At 32.9% G+C, this 21901-nt stretch overlaps 1 protein-coding gene across 8 annotated transcripts in view; it reads right to left on the bottom strand.

Moving 5' to 3' along the window:
- STXBP5 (syntaxin binding protein 5) overlaps positions 1-21901 on the bottom strand; it is a 152665-nt gene that overhangs the window by 24339 nt on the left and 106425 nt on the right. For 2 of the 8 annotated variants that reach the window (XM_080666219.1, XM_080666220.1), the window contains 4 exons: positions 21711-21862; positions 16552-16617; positions 12397-12456; positions 12248-12295 (listed from right to left, as the gene is read on the bottom strand). In XM_080666219.1, the coding sequence (XP_080522345.1) occupies positions 12248-12295; positions 12397-12456; positions 16552-16617; positions 21711-21862 (326 nt within the window). The remainder of the gene's footprint in view (positions 1-12247; positions 12296-12396; positions 12457-16551; positions 16618-21710; positions 21863-21901) is intronic. The other 6 variants (XM_080666215.1, XM_080666217.1, XM_080666216.1 and 3 more) reach the window with 4 other exon arrangements.

The raw sequence follows: 21901 nt of genomic DNA, 5'->3' as shown, positions 1-21901 counted from the left end.
AGGGAAACAGAGACTAATATATATAAATTAGTCTTTTCCCACATTCACTCCGACGTAATCTCATTTAAAAAATAAAATGCAATAGAAAACTAAAATAGCCAAATGAAATCTATGGTTACTTGACCTCATATAAATGGTTGCTATTGGGTTTAATATCCAATTCCATTAAAATTAGAAGACATTATACCCCAAAACCATCTTCTAAAATGCAATATTAAACGTTTTGAATGAATTTCAAGGTTTTCACTTAATATCATCCACATGCTATGTGAAGCAGAAAAATAAGTCTGGTACAGTCTAAAGATGCTCTTGTTAGAATCAGATGATGTGGATGCCTTTCTGGACCCCACCATGCTGATCTGATCAAGTTATTCTAAGTTTCTGGACTAGTGCTGATCAAACTTGGAAGTGCACAACAATCAGCTGGAGATCTTGTGAAATCAGATTCTGATCCTGTACCTGGGCGGACCTGGGGTTCTGCACTTCTATCAAACTCCCAGAAGATGCTGCTGCTGCTGCTGGTCTCTGAACCACCCTTAGAGTAGCAAGGTCCCTAAACTGAAAGCACCTTCAGGATAGGAAACAGGACTAATTCATTAACTCAGAGGGTATGTACATTAAGTCCACAACAAGCATTTCTTGAATAAATTTCAGTAACTAGTTTAAATAATGTGGAAGTGTAAAGTGTAGCAGTTAGAACTAGATTTGGAATCAGAATAAATCTGAGTTTGAATCTACTTCAACCAATTAGTACGTAGTTGACCTTAAGCCAATCACTCTGCCTCTCTAAACCTTAAATTTCCTCCTCTGTAAAATGTAGAGAATAAGGCTCATTTCATAGCTTTGAGGAGTACATAAGATAATGAAAGCAAAGCACTGAGCACAATAGATTATAGTATGGATTTGATAAATGTTAGTTATTATTTAATAAGCAAATGGAATATACTTTTTTTCGTAAACTATAAAATGCTATACAGATGAACAATTCATATGACATTGTAAATAACCCAATGTTACTTTATTCTAATTCTATGGTAATATTCCAAATAACTAAGCATATGCTTTTATTTTTTATTTTTTTAAATATATTTTATTGATTTTTTACAGAGAGGAAGGGAGAGGGATAGAGAGCTAGAAACATCGATGAGAGAGAAACATTGATCAGTTGCCTCCTGCACACCTCCTACTGGGGATGTGCCCACTACCAAGGTACGTGCCCTTGACCGGAATCGAACCTGGGACCTTTCAGTCCACAGGCTGACGCTCTATCCACTGAGCCAAACCGGTTTCGGCAAAATAACTAAGCATATGCTTTTAATTTCCTTTAGGATTTCTACTAGAAATTCTTCCATATAATTTTTCAGGTATTTTAAGAAATTAAGTTAACCCTTCCCATAAAAGTTTTTTTAGTGTATTTATTTATTTATTTATTTATTTATTTTGGTCTAGCACCACTTTGTTTCTCTAACATGTAAAGAATGGAATACAACTAACCAGCCTTCAAATACTTCAGTTGGTCTTATTTTTCAACATTTTAGAAGTTAAGACCACACACAAAAATGAATAGGCACGTTTTCTGAATATAGACTTTAATATAAATGTCAAAAAATGATTTAACTATGAAGTCCATTATATATATACTAGAGGTCCGATGCACGAAGATTCGTGCAAGAATGGGCCTTCCTTCACTTGGCTGTTGGCACTGCCTTCGCTCCTGCCTGGAGCCGCCTTTCCACCTTCCCAAGCTGCCCAGAGGCCCAGAGTGGCTGGTGCAATGTGGAATGCCTGTGTCGTCGCCATGGCAATGACGCAAGTGTCCTGCCCCTGGGCGCTCGGTGCCTGTGTATGCAAATTAATCCACCATCTTTGTTGGGTTAATTTGCATACTCACTCCTGATTGGCTGGTGGGCGTCGTGAAGGTACGTTCAATTCATCTTTCTTAGTGTGTTTGTGTGTGTGTGTGTGTGTGTGTGTGTGTATGCCTAAGCAACCTTCTGACTGTACAGTAGCTATGACATGCACTGACCATGAGGGGGCAGATGCTCAATGCAGAAACGGCCAAGCTGCGGTGACTTGGCAGCTGCAGTTTTCAGGTGACCCACCTGGAACCAGAGAGGAGGGAGCCTGATTCCAGGATGCGTTACCCAAGAACTGCCCTCTTGCAATCTGGGACCCCTTGGGGGATGTCAGAGAGCCAGTTTCGGCCCAATCCCTGCAGGCTAGGCCAAGGGACCCGTGCACCGGGCCTCTAGTTTCTTTATAAAACACTTTGCAACTGGAGACCCACAACCAGACCACCAACTCAATCATAGCAATCAGTCAAAAGACATTTAAGCCACATTGTTGTTATATTTGCAAAAGCCACATTGTTGTTATGTTTGCATATAATTGTAAGCAATCTCCTTGAATATAGAACTTGAAATTAAAAGATTAACCTATATTATTTAGTGTTAATTCTAGCTATTGATTAATATTATAAAAATAGATACAGAACTAAGAGTTTTGAGGAGCAGAGTGAAACTTATTGATCTATTAAATACTGGGCACATGCCAGTAATTTGTCAGAAGGCAGGGATTTCCTGCCCTCCAGGAGCTTACAGTCCATTACAGGAAACAAATAACTCCAAAACAACATCACCAGTACCACTAACAGAGGCAAGCACAATGTTCTAATTTATACCTATCTCTGGCTGGAATAGTTATCCTAAGACTGTGGGTTATTAAGACAAAGCCAGCAAGGAACAGACTTTCTATATTTTTACAAAACAATATGTTTGCCAAACATTTTTGTTCACAGTATTTTTCTTTTGATATAAAATTTACATATAAGTGCACCAATGTTAAATGTATATTCACTAAGTTTTAACAATGTATACACCCTGTAATTCAAAATAATAGCAGGATATATAACTTTATCACCACCCCAAAAAGGACACACGTATTCCTTCCCAACCAATTCTTGCCCTTGTCCCCAAAAACAGCCACTGATGCTTTTTCCACCATTGATCAGTTTTGCCTATTCTAGAACTCCACATACATGAAATCATGGTATAAACTCTTATGTAAGGCATCTTTCACTCAGGATAATGTTTTTAATCTTCTTTCCAAAATATTTTAAAGGTTAAATTCATTTTTCAATGCACAGAATGAGACGTTTTAGATGAAAAAGGACATAGTCTCAATTAATAGATTCATAGGCAGTATCAGATTATCATTTTCTTTCTGTTGTCCTACACTCATGCATTTCATCTTTAAGCTTTTTTGAATTATGTGTTCTTTACAGAAATTTGGAAAATACAGAGAAACAGAAAATAAGGTCCTCATGAACGCCCATAATCAAGAAGTAACATTTTTGCATACTTCCTGCCAGTCCCTTTTAATATCCATTTTTTTATACAGTTGAGATGAACTATAACATACAAATATTTCACAAATTTTTGTTTAGCTAAAAATAAAGAAAAACATGTATCAGACAAAATCTAGTAATATACAAAAGTCCCAGCTCACAACTATATCTCCTCAAAACTCAAACTGTCCCATATTTTTATCATATTAAGTGTAGCCAAGAAATCTGAAGCCAGATTATCACCTACCCTTGAATATAACTTGTCTATTTTTCATGGATGCTTATGGGGAGGGAGGAGGAAGAAGGAGGATGGTATGGGAGGGTTTAAATCCTTGGCATTTCACATCATATAATTTGTATTTATCTGTCTTCAGGTTCCATAACCCTTTCTTCTGTAAATTTCCACCCAGTAAATTTATCATTACGGATATTAAACTTTTCAGTACTAACGTTTTTATTTTTAAAAACCTTTATTGTTGAAACTAATACATAAGTCCCCCCTTTTTTCCCCAGTGACCTCTTCTACCCTTAACATTTTTATTTTATTCATTATAAAGTTTCTATTTTCTCCATCTGTTTAATCATTATGACTATTTTTTTCCTTTCAGTACTTGAACATATTATTGTAGCTGCTTTAAAATCTTTGATTGCTAATTTCAACATTTAAGTCAACTTCAGGTCTGTTTCTACTGATTTTTAAATTCTTGACTATGTGTCATATTTTCCTACTTTTTATTGTGAATCTTTTATTTCATATGCCTAGGAACTTTTGACCAGATGCTGGACATAGTGGATAATATGTTGAAGGGAGTCCAGATTACATTGTCAACCTTAATAGGTGTTGAGTGTTGTTGTGCCATAAATCACCAGATCCTTTTGGTTTTATCAGGCTTGGTTTTTTTCTTTGTTAGGGTGGGACTATTTCAGTTTAAATTTAGTTTTAGGTTAGGGCTTTAAAGCTAAAAGTGATCCCTACTATTGAGAGATCTTTATGTGACAACAACAGAATAACTGAGGTGCTCAGCAAGCTTAAGGGCAACAACTCCTAGTACTACAGAATGACTGCTGTATTACAGGTCAGCTGTCAGCCTCAAAGCAGGTGGTTGCCACCAGGCCTTGTAGAATCAGCTCTGAGGCAAGGACCTGCACTGAATCCCCATACAAGACTTCCAGGAATCCCCATCTAAGCAGTTCCTCTCTAGTACCCTTCCTCGAAAATTCCAATCAATTCAGCAGCCTAGAATTTCAAACTCTGCCTGCTTAGCTTAATGAAACTGCAACTCCACTTGGGTTCTACCCACTCTGTACTGCAGGAAAGTGTCTTGTGGCAGAAAGCTGGGGAAGACCGTGAGACTCACATCATATTTTTCCTTTCTCTTAAGGATGGTAGTTCAGGATTGCCTGTTGCTCAGTGCCTGGAAAGAGCCTCATGTATTTTGACTAGTTTTATAGTGGGAGGCTAAGTTGCAAACCTAAGATCTAACACTGAAATTTAGGCTAAATGTTCCTACCTTTCAATTTCTGTGACTACTTCTGGGGGATATACTTGTTTTCAGCTCTGTTTAGTCTACCTCTTTGAGGGCAGATCCACTTCTAGAGAAGCTTTAATCAGTCTGCTGGGACTAAACCCTGTAATTTGCTATTAATTTTACGATGAAGCGGTTGCAGACTATCCAGCAATTTTCTGATGCTCAGATTTTTACTTCTCAGGAGTCTCAGAAGCACTTGCCAACCCAGTTACTTGTCAGCTGAATTCACTATACTTGTAAAGAGGCTTCTGCTCATGCCGAGAAGTTATTCAAACTCCATCCAGGCTTTCAAACAGGAGACATAAGACTTATAAGAGTTCTTAGAAGACAGTCTTTTGTTCCCCCTCTTCTTCAACTGAGTATTCTTTAACTCCTGTCCCTTGCACTCAGTATCTTCCTTGTTTTAAAATCCTTTGTCAGTAGAGAGAATGAACTAGCTCTCTTTTTTCTATGTCTTTGTCCACAGCAGCAACAAAGGGAATGGCAGTAAAGAAGTTTCTTCAGTTTGAGGAAAACTGATAATCAGAGATATACCTCAGAAGGCTGTTAACTTGAGTCTTTGCTCTCTCTTCTTCTAAACCTGAATGAGGAAATCAAGCTGGCTGGCTGAGTTAAGCAGTAAAGAGCTGCATTTGCTTAGCAGAAATAATGAAGTTATATCTGATCACAACAATCATGTCTGCAGCGGTAGTTTCAATACCAATGAAAAATGCATGATGTTCAAGAAAAGCAAGTCTCAAGGCAAGAGGATTACTTGGACCATTATGCCATAGATGACAGTTTCGTCACGATTGATTATTTTTAGTTCTTTGTAACTGTAGAAATCTTTGTAAAATTCCTCAATTATTGAGATTCTCATTGTTTCTTTGAAATTAAACAGATGCTTTGTAATTTTCTTTTAGTTTTTCCAACCCCTGTGTTCTACATCCTATTTTTATAAGGAGGGTTTTTAAAAAGAAAACAGAATCATAACTTCTGTTTAGAATGTGACTTTAACAGTAAACAGCATACCAATTCTAAAATGTAAAGTAATATTATTATGAGAGTATGAAGAAAATGCTGGGGAAAAAAAACAAGTTGAATTTTGTGTATACTGAGAGATGTTCAATAATTAGAATAAAGTGACAATATCACTTTTCTCACCACCTACAGAGACCTAACACTACTTTCAAGGATAATGTTGAAATATATGACATTAAATAAAAACAACCAGAATAATAAAACAACTAAAAGTCAGCTTGTCGGATAGGGTAAAAATCCAAGGGGCAAAGTGGGACCAGAATGTAGAAATTCTCTTATTAGTTATAACACATTATTTTAATAGACATTTGAATTAATAATGTAAATAGCATTAGTTTAATACATTTAAATTCCATTAGTTTGGGAATAGAATTTATCTTATAAAATATTATATCTATATATGTATCTAGCATTTAATATGTGTTCAACAAACATGGTGATGAATGAATAAATAAAAACTTTCATTGGAATTTTGCTTCTATAGAAAAATGCTAAATTTCTTCATAAGTGAAATGAAGAGAAAAAGAGGGCAACTTAAATACAAGCCTATTAATCATAAAGGTAAGTTTTGGAAATACAGAGCACATATCTATTTCCTGAAATGAAGGGCGATCTTTAAAGGGATACTAATACCTGAGTGGCAAATATTTGACAGTAACAAGTTCTTTTAATTATTGGATTTCTAGAGCTTTTGTCTACATTATTTTTCTATCCTCTGTTTGTTTTCCATAAATTCATAAAACTTAGTGTCTAGGGTATCACCAGTTAAACTCTGCAACCTTTCCAAGTTCATTTTCTACAGAATAAATGGTATTATATACACTTAATATAATAAGTATTATGGGCTGAACATTGCCCCAAAAATTCTTATGTTGAAGCTGTAATCTTCAGCACCTCAAAATGTGACTTTATTTGGAAATAGGGCCTTTAAAGAGGTGATTACATTGAAATGAGGCCATTATGGGTGGGCCCTAATCCTTTTACGTAGAGGAAATCTGGACACAAAGAAACACCAGGGATGCAGCTATACAGAAGAAAGACTAAGTGAGGACACTTTGAGGAAGCAGCCATCAGCAAGGAGAGAGGCCTCAGAAGAAACCAAATCAGTCAACACCTAGATCTTGGACTTCTAGCCTCCAGAACTATTTTAGAGAAAATAAATTTCTGCTGTTTAAGCAACCTAGTATATATTATTTTTGTTATGGTAGCCATAGCAAACTAATGGCAGAACGTAAATTGCCACATTAATAGTTCTGTTCAACAATAGTTTAAAAAGAAATTATTTCAATAATCTTACTTTATCTGGACTAATTTTCTTTATGTTAGAAAACAAATAGCAAGCTATTTTTAGAAAGATCATTGTACATCCTTCTGATGTAAGAAAAAGATAATTTTCTATAAAGAGAGAAACAATACAGTTAAGTACTAAGATATAAAGCACATACTTTGATGAGCAGATTTCATTATAAAATTTGTCAGAAGATACATCAGAAATACAATTAAAATGTGAATACAAAATATGCCATACTCTTCAGATTTTAGTCATCCTGAAAAAGAATTCATTAGAGGGACTCAGATTTATAGAATGGTTTTAAAGTATATGCCTGTGAAATTTAGTTCTTGACCAATTAAGGGTAACTAATAATCTTTCAAAGTAGAAAATATTGACGTTACCTGTAAAATGGCAATACTGCACATTTGACTTGTCTTCTCTTTCAAGATGAGCTTTTATTCTTTCAATGGCCATATTGTGGATTAAATATAAACTTGTATACATTAACAGCCACATTTTAGATTAAATAATGGGGAATATGAAGTAGAAATGTCAGTACTAATTTGAGTTTTTAAATGAACTGAAATAATTTTATAACTTAAAATTCTAAATTAATTTGATACATAGTTTTCATTCATATAGCAAACTGCAATGGGCTTCTAAGAATTTGTTTTTCAACTTTTAAATATAAAAGAATTGGGAAGACCGCACAAGAAAGACTCCATGAGAGGGGAGATAGCTATAGTAAAACACCTGTCAAGAGTCCTGAATTCCGGTCCCAATTAAGTCATTACTATGGGACATTACTTTGGATATGCCATTTAACTTGTTTGTGACTCAATTTCTTTCATGAAAATTAAAGGGGCTTGAGCTGCTTTAAAATAATAATATTAATGAGTTAGTGGTTTAGAATATAACAACAAAGAGCAGATTTAAGTTAGAACACTTTAATTTAAAAAAGAAATCATTGGGACTCATGTATAAGAGAACTACAAAAAAATAGCACTTGGACTAATGAAAATTATCTTCATTTATATGAACTTCAAAATTTTTGCTAAGAAAATCCAATATTACCCAATTAATTGCTAACTGGAAATTTGAAAGATAAAAAGGGCCTTGGAGGTATATAATGCTGCCTATATTATATTAACAACTACCATATAAAAATATATATAGTATAGTGTCTAGAACTTAGGAGGCATTCCTTAAATAGAGTTATTATTTCTATTTGTTTTATCACAGCACTCAAGTCACTATACTTTTGAATCTTTATTCTTTAACCTCTAGTATTATTTCCCCCTCATAGCATCATGTAATCAATTTGGTAATCATTTCTTCTATATGAAAATTAGTAATAAAATTAGACATGAGCAGGGTTGTAGCCTACAGAATCCAGCTGGAAACCTTTCAGAATAAAACCAAATTACCATGAAATAGAATTAGTAAGTTTTAGGAAAGGTTAATCATGCAGTCAAAATCTAACAAACATCTACATCATATTTCATGCATAAGGAGGTCATGATAAACTGGATTAATACTTTAACAAAGATAAATATTTTAGGACTATTTTTATATTAATTTAAATAACAAAAAGCATTACAAACTTTCATAATTCCAAAGTTTTATAAAATTTAAATAACGAGCAGATTAAAAATGACTTACAGAAATTTCTAACACTACAGAAAAGTTAATTGACTTTGAAAATGTTCTTTAAAATTTTACTGACAAAAATTAATCATAAGATATGTATAGGCCAAACAAATGACTGTATATGTATTACATGCATGTACCTTTCTTTAGGAATGCTGCCACTGCATTACATTCTGCTATATTTTTGCTGTTAAAGTCACAAGACTGAAGTTATGTCTTCTTAGGCTGCTCTTATGCATGAACAACAAAGTCATTGTCAGTATCATTTACCTGACTTAGCTATCAGTCAAGAAATGAACAATGAAGCTAGGCTATGGGTAGATGGGTTAGGGGACTGTACTGTTTGCTCTACTTTCCCTGGAGTCTAGTCTTCGAGGAAAGTAGACTTCCAGACACTGTACATTTATGTTTGGGTGATGGGTACCAAGATGGCCTCCATAATCTGGTGCTAGGACAGAACATAATACGAGCCATGCAGATAGATGAGGGCCATAACCAGAAGATCTAGTTGCAAATCACACAATAAATTTGTTTTTGAATCCTTCAATAAATCGTCTTAAGAAGTAAGGTTGTATAGTGTTGAAGAGGACAAAAAGTAGAGTCAGACTACTTGGGTGTAAATCCTGGCTAGTTGTATAATAATAGGCTCTAACTATCAAGTTTCCTCATCTGTCAAATAGGAAAAAAAAGCAAGTAACTTGTTGAAGTTACAAAGTAAATTAAATTAATTGTTAAGTATATTTAAAAACAATTATTGTTATCATCTCAGCTACCTCGGCTGAATGTCGGGCAGTAAAAACAGGGTTCATTTTCCATGCTTGGGTTAGACTGTGAAAGCGAGAATGGCATTCTGCAACCCACTCTTTTCTCCCCACCCTCTCCTATATGACAGCAACTGTCCTTACTTTCAAAGAGTAGGTGAAACTAAGGGACAAATTTTCAGAGCCAAGATATTCTGTCAGCCTTCGGCACAGGGTGGTTCTCTTACCAGTGCCAACCTCGGGTGTTCTAGGCTTAATTCTTAAGCCTTCCTTTATTAGGCCACTGCATAACTGCCTAAAGCTGAAGCTATAAATGTTTGTAGATTGAGAAAGAGAGAGGTGATCATTTTATGAGGTTCAAGATACTACAGAGCAAGTATGAAATTGGATGATAGGAAACAGTGAGTTAAGAATGCCCAAGGAGTCTTAACACTTTTGACACCATAAGCTTCTCGTGGAAAACACATTTCCATAGAGAGGTCTTCAGGAGATCCTATGAATTTTTTCCAAATGTTTCATTGACATTTTATGTGTTTCTTCAATAGCATATCTTATGCTAAGTCTTATTACAAAACTTGACGTTAAAGTAGGGAGATAAATTGTGTCATTTTTTTAAATGGCAAAAACTTTATAGTCTAAAATGGGCAATCTCCATTTGAATGAAGAACGAATTTAGAAGTGAGCTTTTCTTCTATATACCTTGGGATATATCTTGGGATTAAAAAAAAAACACTGAAAGATTCCAACAAAAACCAAAATTATATATAAAATAGAAAATTTTTTTTTAAAATATATTTTATTGATATTTCACAGAGAGGAAGGGAGAGGGATAGAGAGCTAGAAACATCAATGAGAGAGAAACATCAATCAGCTGCCTCCTGCACACCTCCCACTGGGGATGTGCCCGCAACCAAGGCACATGCCCTTGACCGGAATCGAACCCGGGACCTTTCAGTCCGCAGGCCGACGCTCTATCCACTGAGCCAAACCGGTTTTGGCTAAAATAGAAAATTTAACAGTGGTTTCTGAAGATAAAAAAATAACTATGTATAACTGCATAACCAACAAAGTTTGAAAAGATAATTAAGGTTAACATTTCCCAATGAATATAACTATAAAAACTAGCATGACAGAAAGAAAAACTTGCTAATAACATAAAAATAAAGCAAGACCATTATCAAAGAAGTATCCTTTCAATAATGTTCTCAGTCCTAAAAAATTTGTTAAATGATGTCTTTCAAATATTCAAGCTCAGACATTCCATGATACATATTCCATTCAAAATACCTTGGAAAATGAAAGGTAGTCATTATATTTAAAAAGGAAATATAACCCCAGAATAAAAAATCAGACATAGAAATTATTCCAAAAATTTAATTATGCATAGTCACTTTCATGCAAGGTAAAATTTCTAGGTAACAAAACTCTAAAAGTTCTTTGGTAAATTATATGTAGCAAAATCCTTTCTAACTGTTTACATTATGTAACAGTAAATAAGCTCTAAAATATTAAGATAGAATATACTATAAAGAAAATTTGTGAAAAGTATTACACTGTAGTGTTAGTACATAATTTAAATGATTTAACTACTACCCATTGATTCACTAAAATCGCACAAATACCAAGAGGTAAAATAATTGATTCTCCACAAATGAAGAGTCCTTTGCCCAAGAATAGACCACCTTATTTAAAAAATGACCAGAGGTGCTGAATCAGCCAACGTTAATATGACTAAACAGGGTTCAATTTACAAAATGCTGACAATATGGACACTACTTCTAAGAATGTTTACAACTTAACTTCACTATATATAGTAAACTTTATCAGTTGGGAAAAAATAAATCTATTTCAGTTGCCTAGAAAGTCATCCAATTTAATACAATTCAAGAACTATATGATGGAAATTTTGGAGGAAATAAGTAATATAGTAACAGTATAATAAAATTTTTGGATTTAAATCAAAAATTAAATTTATTCTCTTTTCAAAAAATGGTGTTCCTTAAGCCTTTAAAAAATTTCAGAGAATATTCAAATTTTTATGACCAAAAAACCCATTTGATTATGTCCCCAAAATTTAGTTATATATTTGTCCATCATTTTTAAATTTTGAAAACCTTAGAGTGAGCAATTCATTTCAAAGGACATTCATGAAGACAAAGTGATTAATATAAAATACTCTCCATCTCTCATTTTTAATGGGGGGCGGGGGGTCCTAGAAAATTCTCAATAACTCAAGGATAGTGAAGATTACAGATTAAAAGAGTCAGTCTTTTAGAGAAGCATTTCCTTGAAATTTAGGGTCTTGATAATATGAGGAAAATGGAATAAAGGTAAAAAAATATAAATAAAACTCTAAGATATTTAAAAATTGAGGGTATAAAATTATACCACTTATGTCATAAATTGAACCCTGCTTTATTTTAAAGTAGAGCAAAAATGAAAATTAATAGAATAATTCACACAAGTCAGAGGAAGAACTGCAACCCAATTTAACTGATTTTTAATAATTATTGCTCTGAGTTCAGAAGAAACACAGCCCAAGAGATTGTTTAGCACAGGAATAACAAATTAATATATACAAATGCAATGCATTAGATAATTTTTCGGTATTGAGTTAACATTGCATATAGCAAGAATTAGAAACAAAACAGAAATTTCTATTTCCTACCTATATCACTGGCTACCATCTTGGAAAACTTTCTGCTTTTGGTCTTCACTGAAAATAATATTTTGATATAAAATGTCAAAATCTAGTCAACATAAACTAAATAAATTAAACATAATTAAAATAAATACTTTAAAATAAACATACTATACCCTTTTCTATAAAATTATTCATTTTTTGTTCATCATCTGAATTGAGTGGTGATGAAGAACCTACACAAATGAAGACAATGGAAGGAATAGGCAAACAGTCAGTCACAAACACTGAGTTGTCACAGGGAAAAATACAAACAAAATAATCTGGTAACTTCTAAAACAAGTTTCTACATGATTGGCCACAAAGAAATGTCATGTATATAGTTAACAATTATAATATTACAGTAAGAATGGAAATCAATATTGCATTATCTTTCATGGCAGACCAATCCCTAGTATATATAAATAACAATTCTAATTTATAATATTTTTATAAGTTACATCCATTGGGTAAAATTTTGGTAAATACTGTATGTTAGAGAACAGAAAAAGAAAAATATAAAGTAGAAGTTAACTAACTGTTTCTGAAAGAAAATGTAAAGTTCTTGATATTAGTTAACTGAATAAAGTTTATCTAGTAGAACACGGAATCCTGTACATGTACTATACTGGTAAAACTGAGAGTTAGCTTTCTAGATAAAAACTTCAAATGAATATACAAATTCAATTATTACCATAAAGACCTTTAAAATACTGAGGATAGTACTTATAAGTTCAGCTATGTTCAAATACTTATTTAAGTTTATAAGGTTAAGACATATAAAATTTTATTTCAGCTGTGACTTCCAATATTATTTTATTTTTTAAGAGAGAGAGGAAGGAGAGAGAGAAAGAAGAGAAACATCCATGCCTCCTGTCTGAGCCCTGACTGGGGATTGAACCTGCAATGCAGGTATGTGCCCTGACTGGGAATCAAATCTGCAACCTTTTGGTGTGCAGGACGATTCTCCAACCAGCTGAGCCATCTGGCCAGGTCTAGTAATTTTTATAATTATGATTTTATTTGTCACTTTCTTTAAAAAGGTGTTTCCAATTTTTCATACTATTTCTTTGATTTTGAACACATATCTTTTATTATAAATGCATTCCTAAGTAGTATTCTAGTTGACTCTTACTAAACTATTCTTTATAAAACAGTTAAAATGATCTCATCCATTAAATTTTTCAATCCCCTCAGCTGTAAATAAATCACTCCTATTCCTCTGAATTCCCATAACACTTTATCTAATGTTAATCAATTAATACCTTGTATTTTAAGTTTACACATATATGACCTTTCCCCTGGACTGAATTTCTGAAAAACTGGCCCCCTAACTAATTTATCTTTGCATCCCCTTTGCATTCAGTGCAATTTTTACCTCTAGAAACCATTAAGTAAACATTTGCTGAAAGAATAAAGCTTTTCCATTAGAAGCAAATATCCCAAATAGAACCGGCAATAAATAAAAACGTTTTTCTCTGTTTTTATTTCCTTTTTTATCCCAGTGAAAGTACTGAACCTTAATAAATAAGGACAAAATTTCCCTCCTGACAAAAACTTGTGAGGTGGCTTTTCACAGACCAAGTAAAACCTGCCAACAATGGCAGGATCCAATCACTTTATAATAGTCTTAAAAGATTACTCTTTAAAAACCACGTACTTTTGCTAAATAGCATTTATAGGTGCTCATAAAGCCTATATAAAAAAATCATAAAAGTAATATTGAGCTCAGTAACATTTTTAAGAATAGAAATAACATATTTGTTTTTCATATAAATATAATTCAGATGTAAAGAAGAATATGGTTATGATACGATGCTATATATTTGATAATATCACTGTCATTTCTGATACTAACTACAACCACATGAATGTACAAGTTATTAATACTTGTTTTTTTTCATATATTGGAAAGTAGAGCAGTAACAAGATAATATATCTAAACATAAGTATAAAACTACATGTCTAGTATTTCCATAACTGTAAATTTTAAAAGCAGATTTTTATTTTCCCCCTAACTAAAAATGCCCACCACTGCTTATCATACTTCTGTGATATCTCATGAAAACGTTCCAAAATTGTTTTGAGCGTGTCCTACTTGAATACATTTACCAAATTACTATGATTAAATAAACATAGAAAATACACACAGCCTTTTGTTTTTTTCTAGGGTACATGGCAATTCATGAAGGCACCATTTATATCATGGTATGTGTGGCTTTGCAATTTGAAGTAACCTAACAAATGTGGTTTTTTAAAAATCATTTTAACATAAATACACACACACAAATTTTGAATGCAGTGCTAAAATAAAAATTCTAACACTACTAAAGTGCTCAGTGAAGCAATGTGAGTTTTGAAAAATAAAGATCAAAGAGATGGAAGTAATAATATTCAATGTTAATTCAGGAAGGCAGAATTAATTTTATATTTCAGAGAGACTGATTATTTAAAAATAAATGGGGAAAGGCAAACTATTTTTAATATAACTTTGACACTGACTAAACTGTTGATATCACAAATCTTGACCAAGAGATTTAAAAATTTTCAAAAAAGTCCCTCTTCATTTATATGTATTATTTTGAGTAAATACACTGGTTTTGATAAAGGGCATATTCATTTCTATAATATTGGTCCTCCTTAGTATTTGAGGAGCTCACTTTAACTTCCAACCCACTGTTATACATTTCCTCTTCTCTCATTGATACAAAGAGTTTTCTATTAACCATATTGGTTTTAATAATATATACTGTATCATTTAACTATTTATTTTCCACTGCACTACAGAAAGTATTTGAAGCTAGTAATTTAGTTACTACTTTCCAGGGTTTTAATAACATGACCCCCTTGTGGTTCTTTACATTCACCTCAAACTCACTCCAGCCATTTTTCTTTTCTGATCATCCTAAATTAGCAGGATTGTGTTCATGAAAACGATAATAAATTATTCCTTTATTTCCTTATTAGAATGCTAACAGGAATGAAGGCAAACGTTACAAATGTACAAATAGTAAGACAACTGAGCTGCCTATGATAGGTAGCAAAGACTGCTGCTAACTATTTAAAAACAGACAAGCAGTGGAAGATACAAGCTATTAACAATATTGTGTCAAAGGGGTAGGTTTCCAGAATTTTATTCTGAAATAACTGTAATCCTGTAAGGTGGAAAATACAGTTACCTGCTCCATATTATTCATTCATATTTTATTCTATCAATGTTCAGACTTAGTATTAGGTGCTAATTATGTGAATGATTCCTATGGCTCAATATATTTCATTAGTTTGATAAGTGAATTTAAATATGAAATTTAAAGATTCAAGAAAACCAGAAGTTAGATATATTTTCAGGAATGGTTCACTTGTGTGATATCAGGAAAATACAATTTTAAAAAGAAAACCTTTTGCAGTCTTATAACTAATAAAATGCTAAATTGAAGTATTAGAGAGTAAAGTAAAATATACTTCTCAATAGTTCCCATTCTTAGAATTCTGATGTAGTAGAATCAGCTAAGGATCAGAATCTAAGAATAATTTACCTTATGCTAAGAACAATCTTTCTAGTAGAAAGTTGATGAAAATTTCCAGCCAGGATGTTTTAATAAATATGGTAGTTAAAATTATGAAGTCAACTTTATTAAAGATTAGCAAAGTTTCAATCCACTGAAAACATAATAAATTCAGGATCCTCTTAATCTTATGGAGACTGAAAAGCTACTAAAGTTCCCCTAAAATACCAATATATAAATAGGTTACATAAAGCTCTATATATAAATTAAAAGGGCAACTGCTTTAATATAGCTATAAAATTATATAAAATATTACTTTGATAAAAAATAAGAATAACTATAAAATAGTCTACAATTATTATAACTGTCGACAGTCACCAGTAGAGTACAAATGTTAAAAATCTTTCATATTTAATTGGAGATTACTGGAGGATTAGAGTATTCTCTACCAAATGATGACAGGCATGCCTAAAGCAAAGACAAGGTTAGATAACTAAACCATTTGATTCACTGGTAAAAAGTAAAATCTATTTTCTCTAAAAAATGTATAACTAGTAGAAACCTAAGTAAATAGTTATATGACTCTTAATAGGTAACAGCTGTAGATTTTTATCTAGGGCATTTCTTTTCACTTAATGAAAAAGCAAAAAATACTGAAATGATTTTTCAGAATATTCGATACCAAAGCTCCTTGTAGTTGTATTTTAAATCCGTACCTATAAAGTGGAATACTGACATGCTATGTTGATTTTTGTAGAATTATTAATGAAATAAAACTCAAATTACCAGAAGTTGGAGATTTGCAGCGATCCTCTGGGACTACAGTCCCTTCATTAATATCACACAGACCTGCTAAAAAATAAAACCAAAAACCAAGTCACATCACAAATTTATATAAATGTAGTTTTATCTACTATTTGTAGTACACATTAAATGACTGTCCATTTAAAAAAACCCAGGAGATTAATAAACACCTGTTACTATGCTCAATAGTTTTGAGATAGAAACGTAAGAAAATCTTGATATTAAAACACCTCAAACTAATACAGCAATCATCAGTTAAACAAATAAAAAACAGAATTTTCAAGAGATAATTTGCTATTCTTCAAGAAACATTAGACATAATGCAAGACTTTGTTTAAAATCAGTAATTTGAGAGGCATATAATTATTATTGGATTTCTCCTGAAGAAAAATACTGGTAATAAGTCTGGTGATTGTTACATCATAGGGACCCTCAAATCAAAGTGGTTTACCCTATGTATGGTTCAAACACCTCCCTTACATATTTTTGAATAATAAACATATATTTTGTACCTCCAAATCTTTAATTTTAAAATAGTGCACATTATCTATCTTGCAAGGTGGCACCTCTTAAAAACTATGCCAGCACCTTTTTAAAAAAGCTCTAGAGAACTACTTTCTTTTTACAGGTATAAGTGAATTATATAAAATTAATCTATCTATAGCATGGCCTAAATTCAGAGGAGAAAACACAGCAAGACAAGACAAGACATGGCAAATGCAAAGTAAACAATTAGTATGGATATTAATTTGCTTGGTGATTTAAATGAAAAGAATTTCTGCATAGTCTTTAAAAATTACAAATAAACCCATCAAAAGTTTGGCATAGTTGGGCAAGAGAGAAGAGGTCACACATCTGGGCTTCTCAAAATATTAGGTATCATACAGACCAGTTATTTTCAATCTTTTTCATCTATTGGCATACATAAACTACTAATATTTTGTGGCACACCAAAATATATATTTTTTGCGGATCTGACAAAAAAAATAGGTATAATTTGGATTCATTCACACCTGATGGCTATTGTTGTGTTAGCTGTTGTCATTTTATTATTTTACAATCTAAGGAGAAAGAGGTCAGTGACCCTAACTAAACAGGTATTGCATGTTTTAAAAATTCTAGCGGCACACTGGTTGAAAATTGCTGACGTAGATACATGATCAGTATCTGCTTTTCCATTCCTTTGGTAAAAGACATGATGCCACAATGTCTACAGTCACCAAGAAAGTTCTTAACAGTAATATTTGCAGAAAACACTGAGTACTGAATTGAGTTTATTAGAAGTGTTTTCTATTTTGAACATTATATTATTTGTCTTCATTGGGTAGAAAGTTTTTGAATGACAATCAGTTTTCTTTTCAAAGTTCATCAAACTAGTGTTTCTGGAAAATCTAGTTTTTATAGTTCTAAAGTGATAGATAAAATTATAGGTATGCATCTAATCTCTGAGAAAATATTTGCTTATATATAAATGATGGTAGGTCTTTAAATAGTAGTGATATATGGTAACAACATAAGTATCCGTTGATGAATGCATAGGATAAGAAAATGAAATATCACTAAAAAGAATGAAATTTTGCCATTTGCAACTACATGGATGGACCTCGAGGGCATTATGCTAAATGAAATAAGTTAGACAGAGGAAGACAAAATATTTTATGATCTCACTTATATGTGAACCAAAAAAAAAAAAAAAAACTAAAACAAAACAACAAAATCCCCATAAGCTCATAGATAGAAAAAACAGATTGGTGATTGCCAGAAGTGAGGGGATGTGGAGATGGGACAAATGGGTTAATAGGGTCAAAAGGTACAAATTTCCTGTTTAAAAAATAAGCCATGGGGATGTAATATACAACATAGTGACTATCCTCCTATATAATAAAAGCCTAATATGCTAAGTGTCTGGTCTTCTGGTCGTCTATTTAACCAATCAAAGCATAATATGCAAATGATATGCTAAGGCCGCTCAACCGCTCACTATGACGTGCACTGACCACCAGGGGGCAGAGAGTTGACTGGTCAACCAGTTGCTATGACATGCACTGACCATCAGGGGGCAGATAGTCAACCGGTCGACCAGTCGCTATGATGTGCATTGACCACCAGGGGACAGACGCTCCAACTGGTAGGTTAGCTTGCTGCTGGGGTCCAGCCAACTGGGATTGAGTGAGATAGGCCGGACACGCCTGGATCCTCCCGTGGTCCCTCCCTGGCTGGCCAACCTCCCACATCCATCCCTGGCCCCGATTACGCACCAGTGGAGTCCCTCAGCCTGGCCTGTGCCCTCTCGCAATTCGGGATCCTTTGGGGGCTTGTCGGAGAGCTGGTTATGGCTCAATCCCACAGGCCAGGCCGAGGGACACCACTGGTGCACAAATTCATGCACCGGGCCTCTAGTAGTTAATAATACTGTATTGCATATTTGAAAGTTGCTCAGAGAGCAGATCTTTTTCTATCTTATTGAAAATATTGAACCTACCTGAAAGTACTTAAAATTGCATAGTCAACAACTTCATTTTTAGAGCTTCCTCTCATATATTTTGGAAATATCCTTCCTAAAGTTTAGATATAGTTTGATATAGCCAGCTAATTACCATCTTTATAATTATCAACTTCCAAGACCAAGTAAGCACATTTTCTCATAAGTCTATTGCTTTCACATTACTAATTCAATCTATTTGGAGTTTAGAATATATTCAGAATAGAAATTTTTCTTTTGTGACCTTCATGGAGTGAAAAAGTGGGCAGCAAAATTAGACACATATTATCACATTTTGCTTTTAGTAGAATTAAGACTAGCAAATATATGGGTAGTTGAAACACTTCAACAGGACTTGTCCATGTGGACAGTTTCATAAATTTCATTATAAAAACACTCTATATATTTTAATCAATGGTTCAATTATATTTAATACAGCTATGAAATACTTAAAAAATAATGTTTTATCTTCTAAAATAATTTCATAAGTGACACCTTATTCTTTATGAAAATATATCACCATCTATTGATAGCAAAAATTTCTCTATTTAAACTGATCTATTAAAAAAGACAGAAGAACAGTTTGACAATATTTGGGCTACACTTCAAGAAAATATTATAAAATATACACTTTAATAAGACTATCATTTTTATATCATTGCAATTAAAGAATTTTAGTACCAATTACTCTCCATTTAATTTTAAAATTAAGACAAACATACTCTTAATGTTAAGGCATATTTTAAAATAACTTTCATTTAATTTAAAATATAATCCTAAATATTATTAAAGCAAGCATAGTGACAATAATTAAATATCTGAAACTGATAAAGAAAAACTCAGATGTTTAGGCACAGGAGGACTAACTCTTCAACACAAAGTGAATCCAAGAACATAATCCTAAATATTATTAAAGTGAGCAAGTGATAACAATTAAATATCTAAAACTGGTAAAGAAAAACTCAGACGTTTAGGCACAGGAGGACTAACTCTTCATCATAAAGTGAATCAAAAAATAATACAAATAATATAGAGTTTACTACAGAATAAAGTAGAATGCTGTGAAATTCAAGAAAAAGTAATTTTTAAATTACACTGTAAAATTGGTCTTTATCCCTGGATACATTTAAGTATTTGGTTTCTAGCAATTTTATGTAAACTACACTGAGCTATCTAGGAAAATAGAAATTAATTTTAGGAGTAATAAAACTTTTCTATGAGTTTGTGGTAAAATTGTTAAAAGTATTGGCTCCCTCCAAAAAACTTCTCTCATGACAATGTTCTAACTTTGTAACACTAAATATTAGTTTCTGCATAAAGCATCTGGACTATGATACAAATATTTCAATAGCCATTTTCACATACATACTATGAAATGAATTTAAGTAATGATATATTATTTAATAAGCTTTTCAAAAAATAAATGGGGGAAAAGCAACAATTTTATAGACAAAAGTAAATATGCCATGATTTTACTGACAAGGAATAAATAACTTACTTAAAAAAAGAAGAATAGAGTTTTTTCAGAGAGTCAGAATAAAAGCTAGAAAGGCCACACATGCAAGAAGTCACAATCAGCACACCTTAGTCAAGCAATGAAAAGTGGGAGGGAAACAAGGAGACAAAGATACTAGAATGGTATGTCTGGGACAATTTCTGCTGAAGACAACTATGACAAAAGGATTACACACACAAACAAAAAAGGGTGAAAAATTCAACAAGATACTAAGGTCTACATGCCATCACCTTTTTTCCTTCTCTCATGAATTGTGATACAGGTAGTATTAGCCAAAAATGTCCTGAGAGCAACTGAGAAATGAATCTCAGAGAGAATTTTACTTCAGCAGGACTGAGTTAGGGAGTGGAGACCGGAGATTTCCACTGTGCACTGGCATTCTACACATGGGTTAAATCTGTCGAATACAGAGTTCCCTTCAATCCTTGGTACAGGAGGTCCTGGGGAGACTGGAGCCTGCAGGCCAGTTACTGTTGGAGACCTCATTAACATACCCTTAATGTGACAAAGATCCAATGCAATTTTCTGTGTGTGCATTGATGTTAAAGAAAAAAAAAGGTGAGGAGTACTGGTACGGACAGCTAACTATCTAAGTGTTCCACAGTTATTAGTATTAAAACACTTAAAATTAAGACTAATTATCTAGCAAATACAAAACAATGCTATAAAGAGAATTCTTAATGGATCTGGGTTTGCACTGAATCAAGGCTATCGGAGAACACTAGACCGAAGATCTGAAATTCACTTTTGCATATACTTTTTCACACGGGAAATATTTCGTTTTAATTAAATAGTTGAAAAAATTAATTGTTGGCCTCACAATGACAATGATAAAATGGGGAAAACTTTGAAGTACACTTTTGGTCTATGAGACAAAATTTCCTGTCATTACAGTTTAGCTAAAGAAGTTTGATACTGGGGTTCTTTCCCAATGTTAAATAAAATCCTAGAATATTAAAAATAAAAGCAAAATCTAATAATACAAAACAAACAAAAAAAGGAGGCTCAAACCTTTATTAGTTTTTGACAGTTTAATATTACAGACTAAATCAGACAAGCTATTTAACTAACAGAAGTACTTATATTCACAGAAGTAGCTCAGCATTTATAAAAATCTTAAAACTTAGGATTTTTTTCTTTTACCTCCTGAAGGTTGTCGAGATTTACGAGGAGACCGGGGTTCTCTCCTATAAGGATCATTGGAGCCGTATAATTCAATAGTGCCCAGATTGAGGAGTACAGCCTTCTGGAGGTAGTCAACAATCGCAATGCCATTACAATTGCCAAAAACAACCCTGGAACAGGAAAAGAGCAAATACTTTAGCACAAATAAG

The sequence above is a fragment of the Plecotus auritus genome (assembly GCF_963455305.1).
Source record: "Plecotus auritus genome assembly, chromosome: 4".
NCBI lineage: Eukaryota > Metazoa > Chordata > Mammalia > Chiroptera > Vespertilionidae > Plecotus > Plecotus auritus.
Note: the sequence above shows the minus strand (reverse complement) of the source record. Positions and strands in the feature narration are given on the sequence as shown.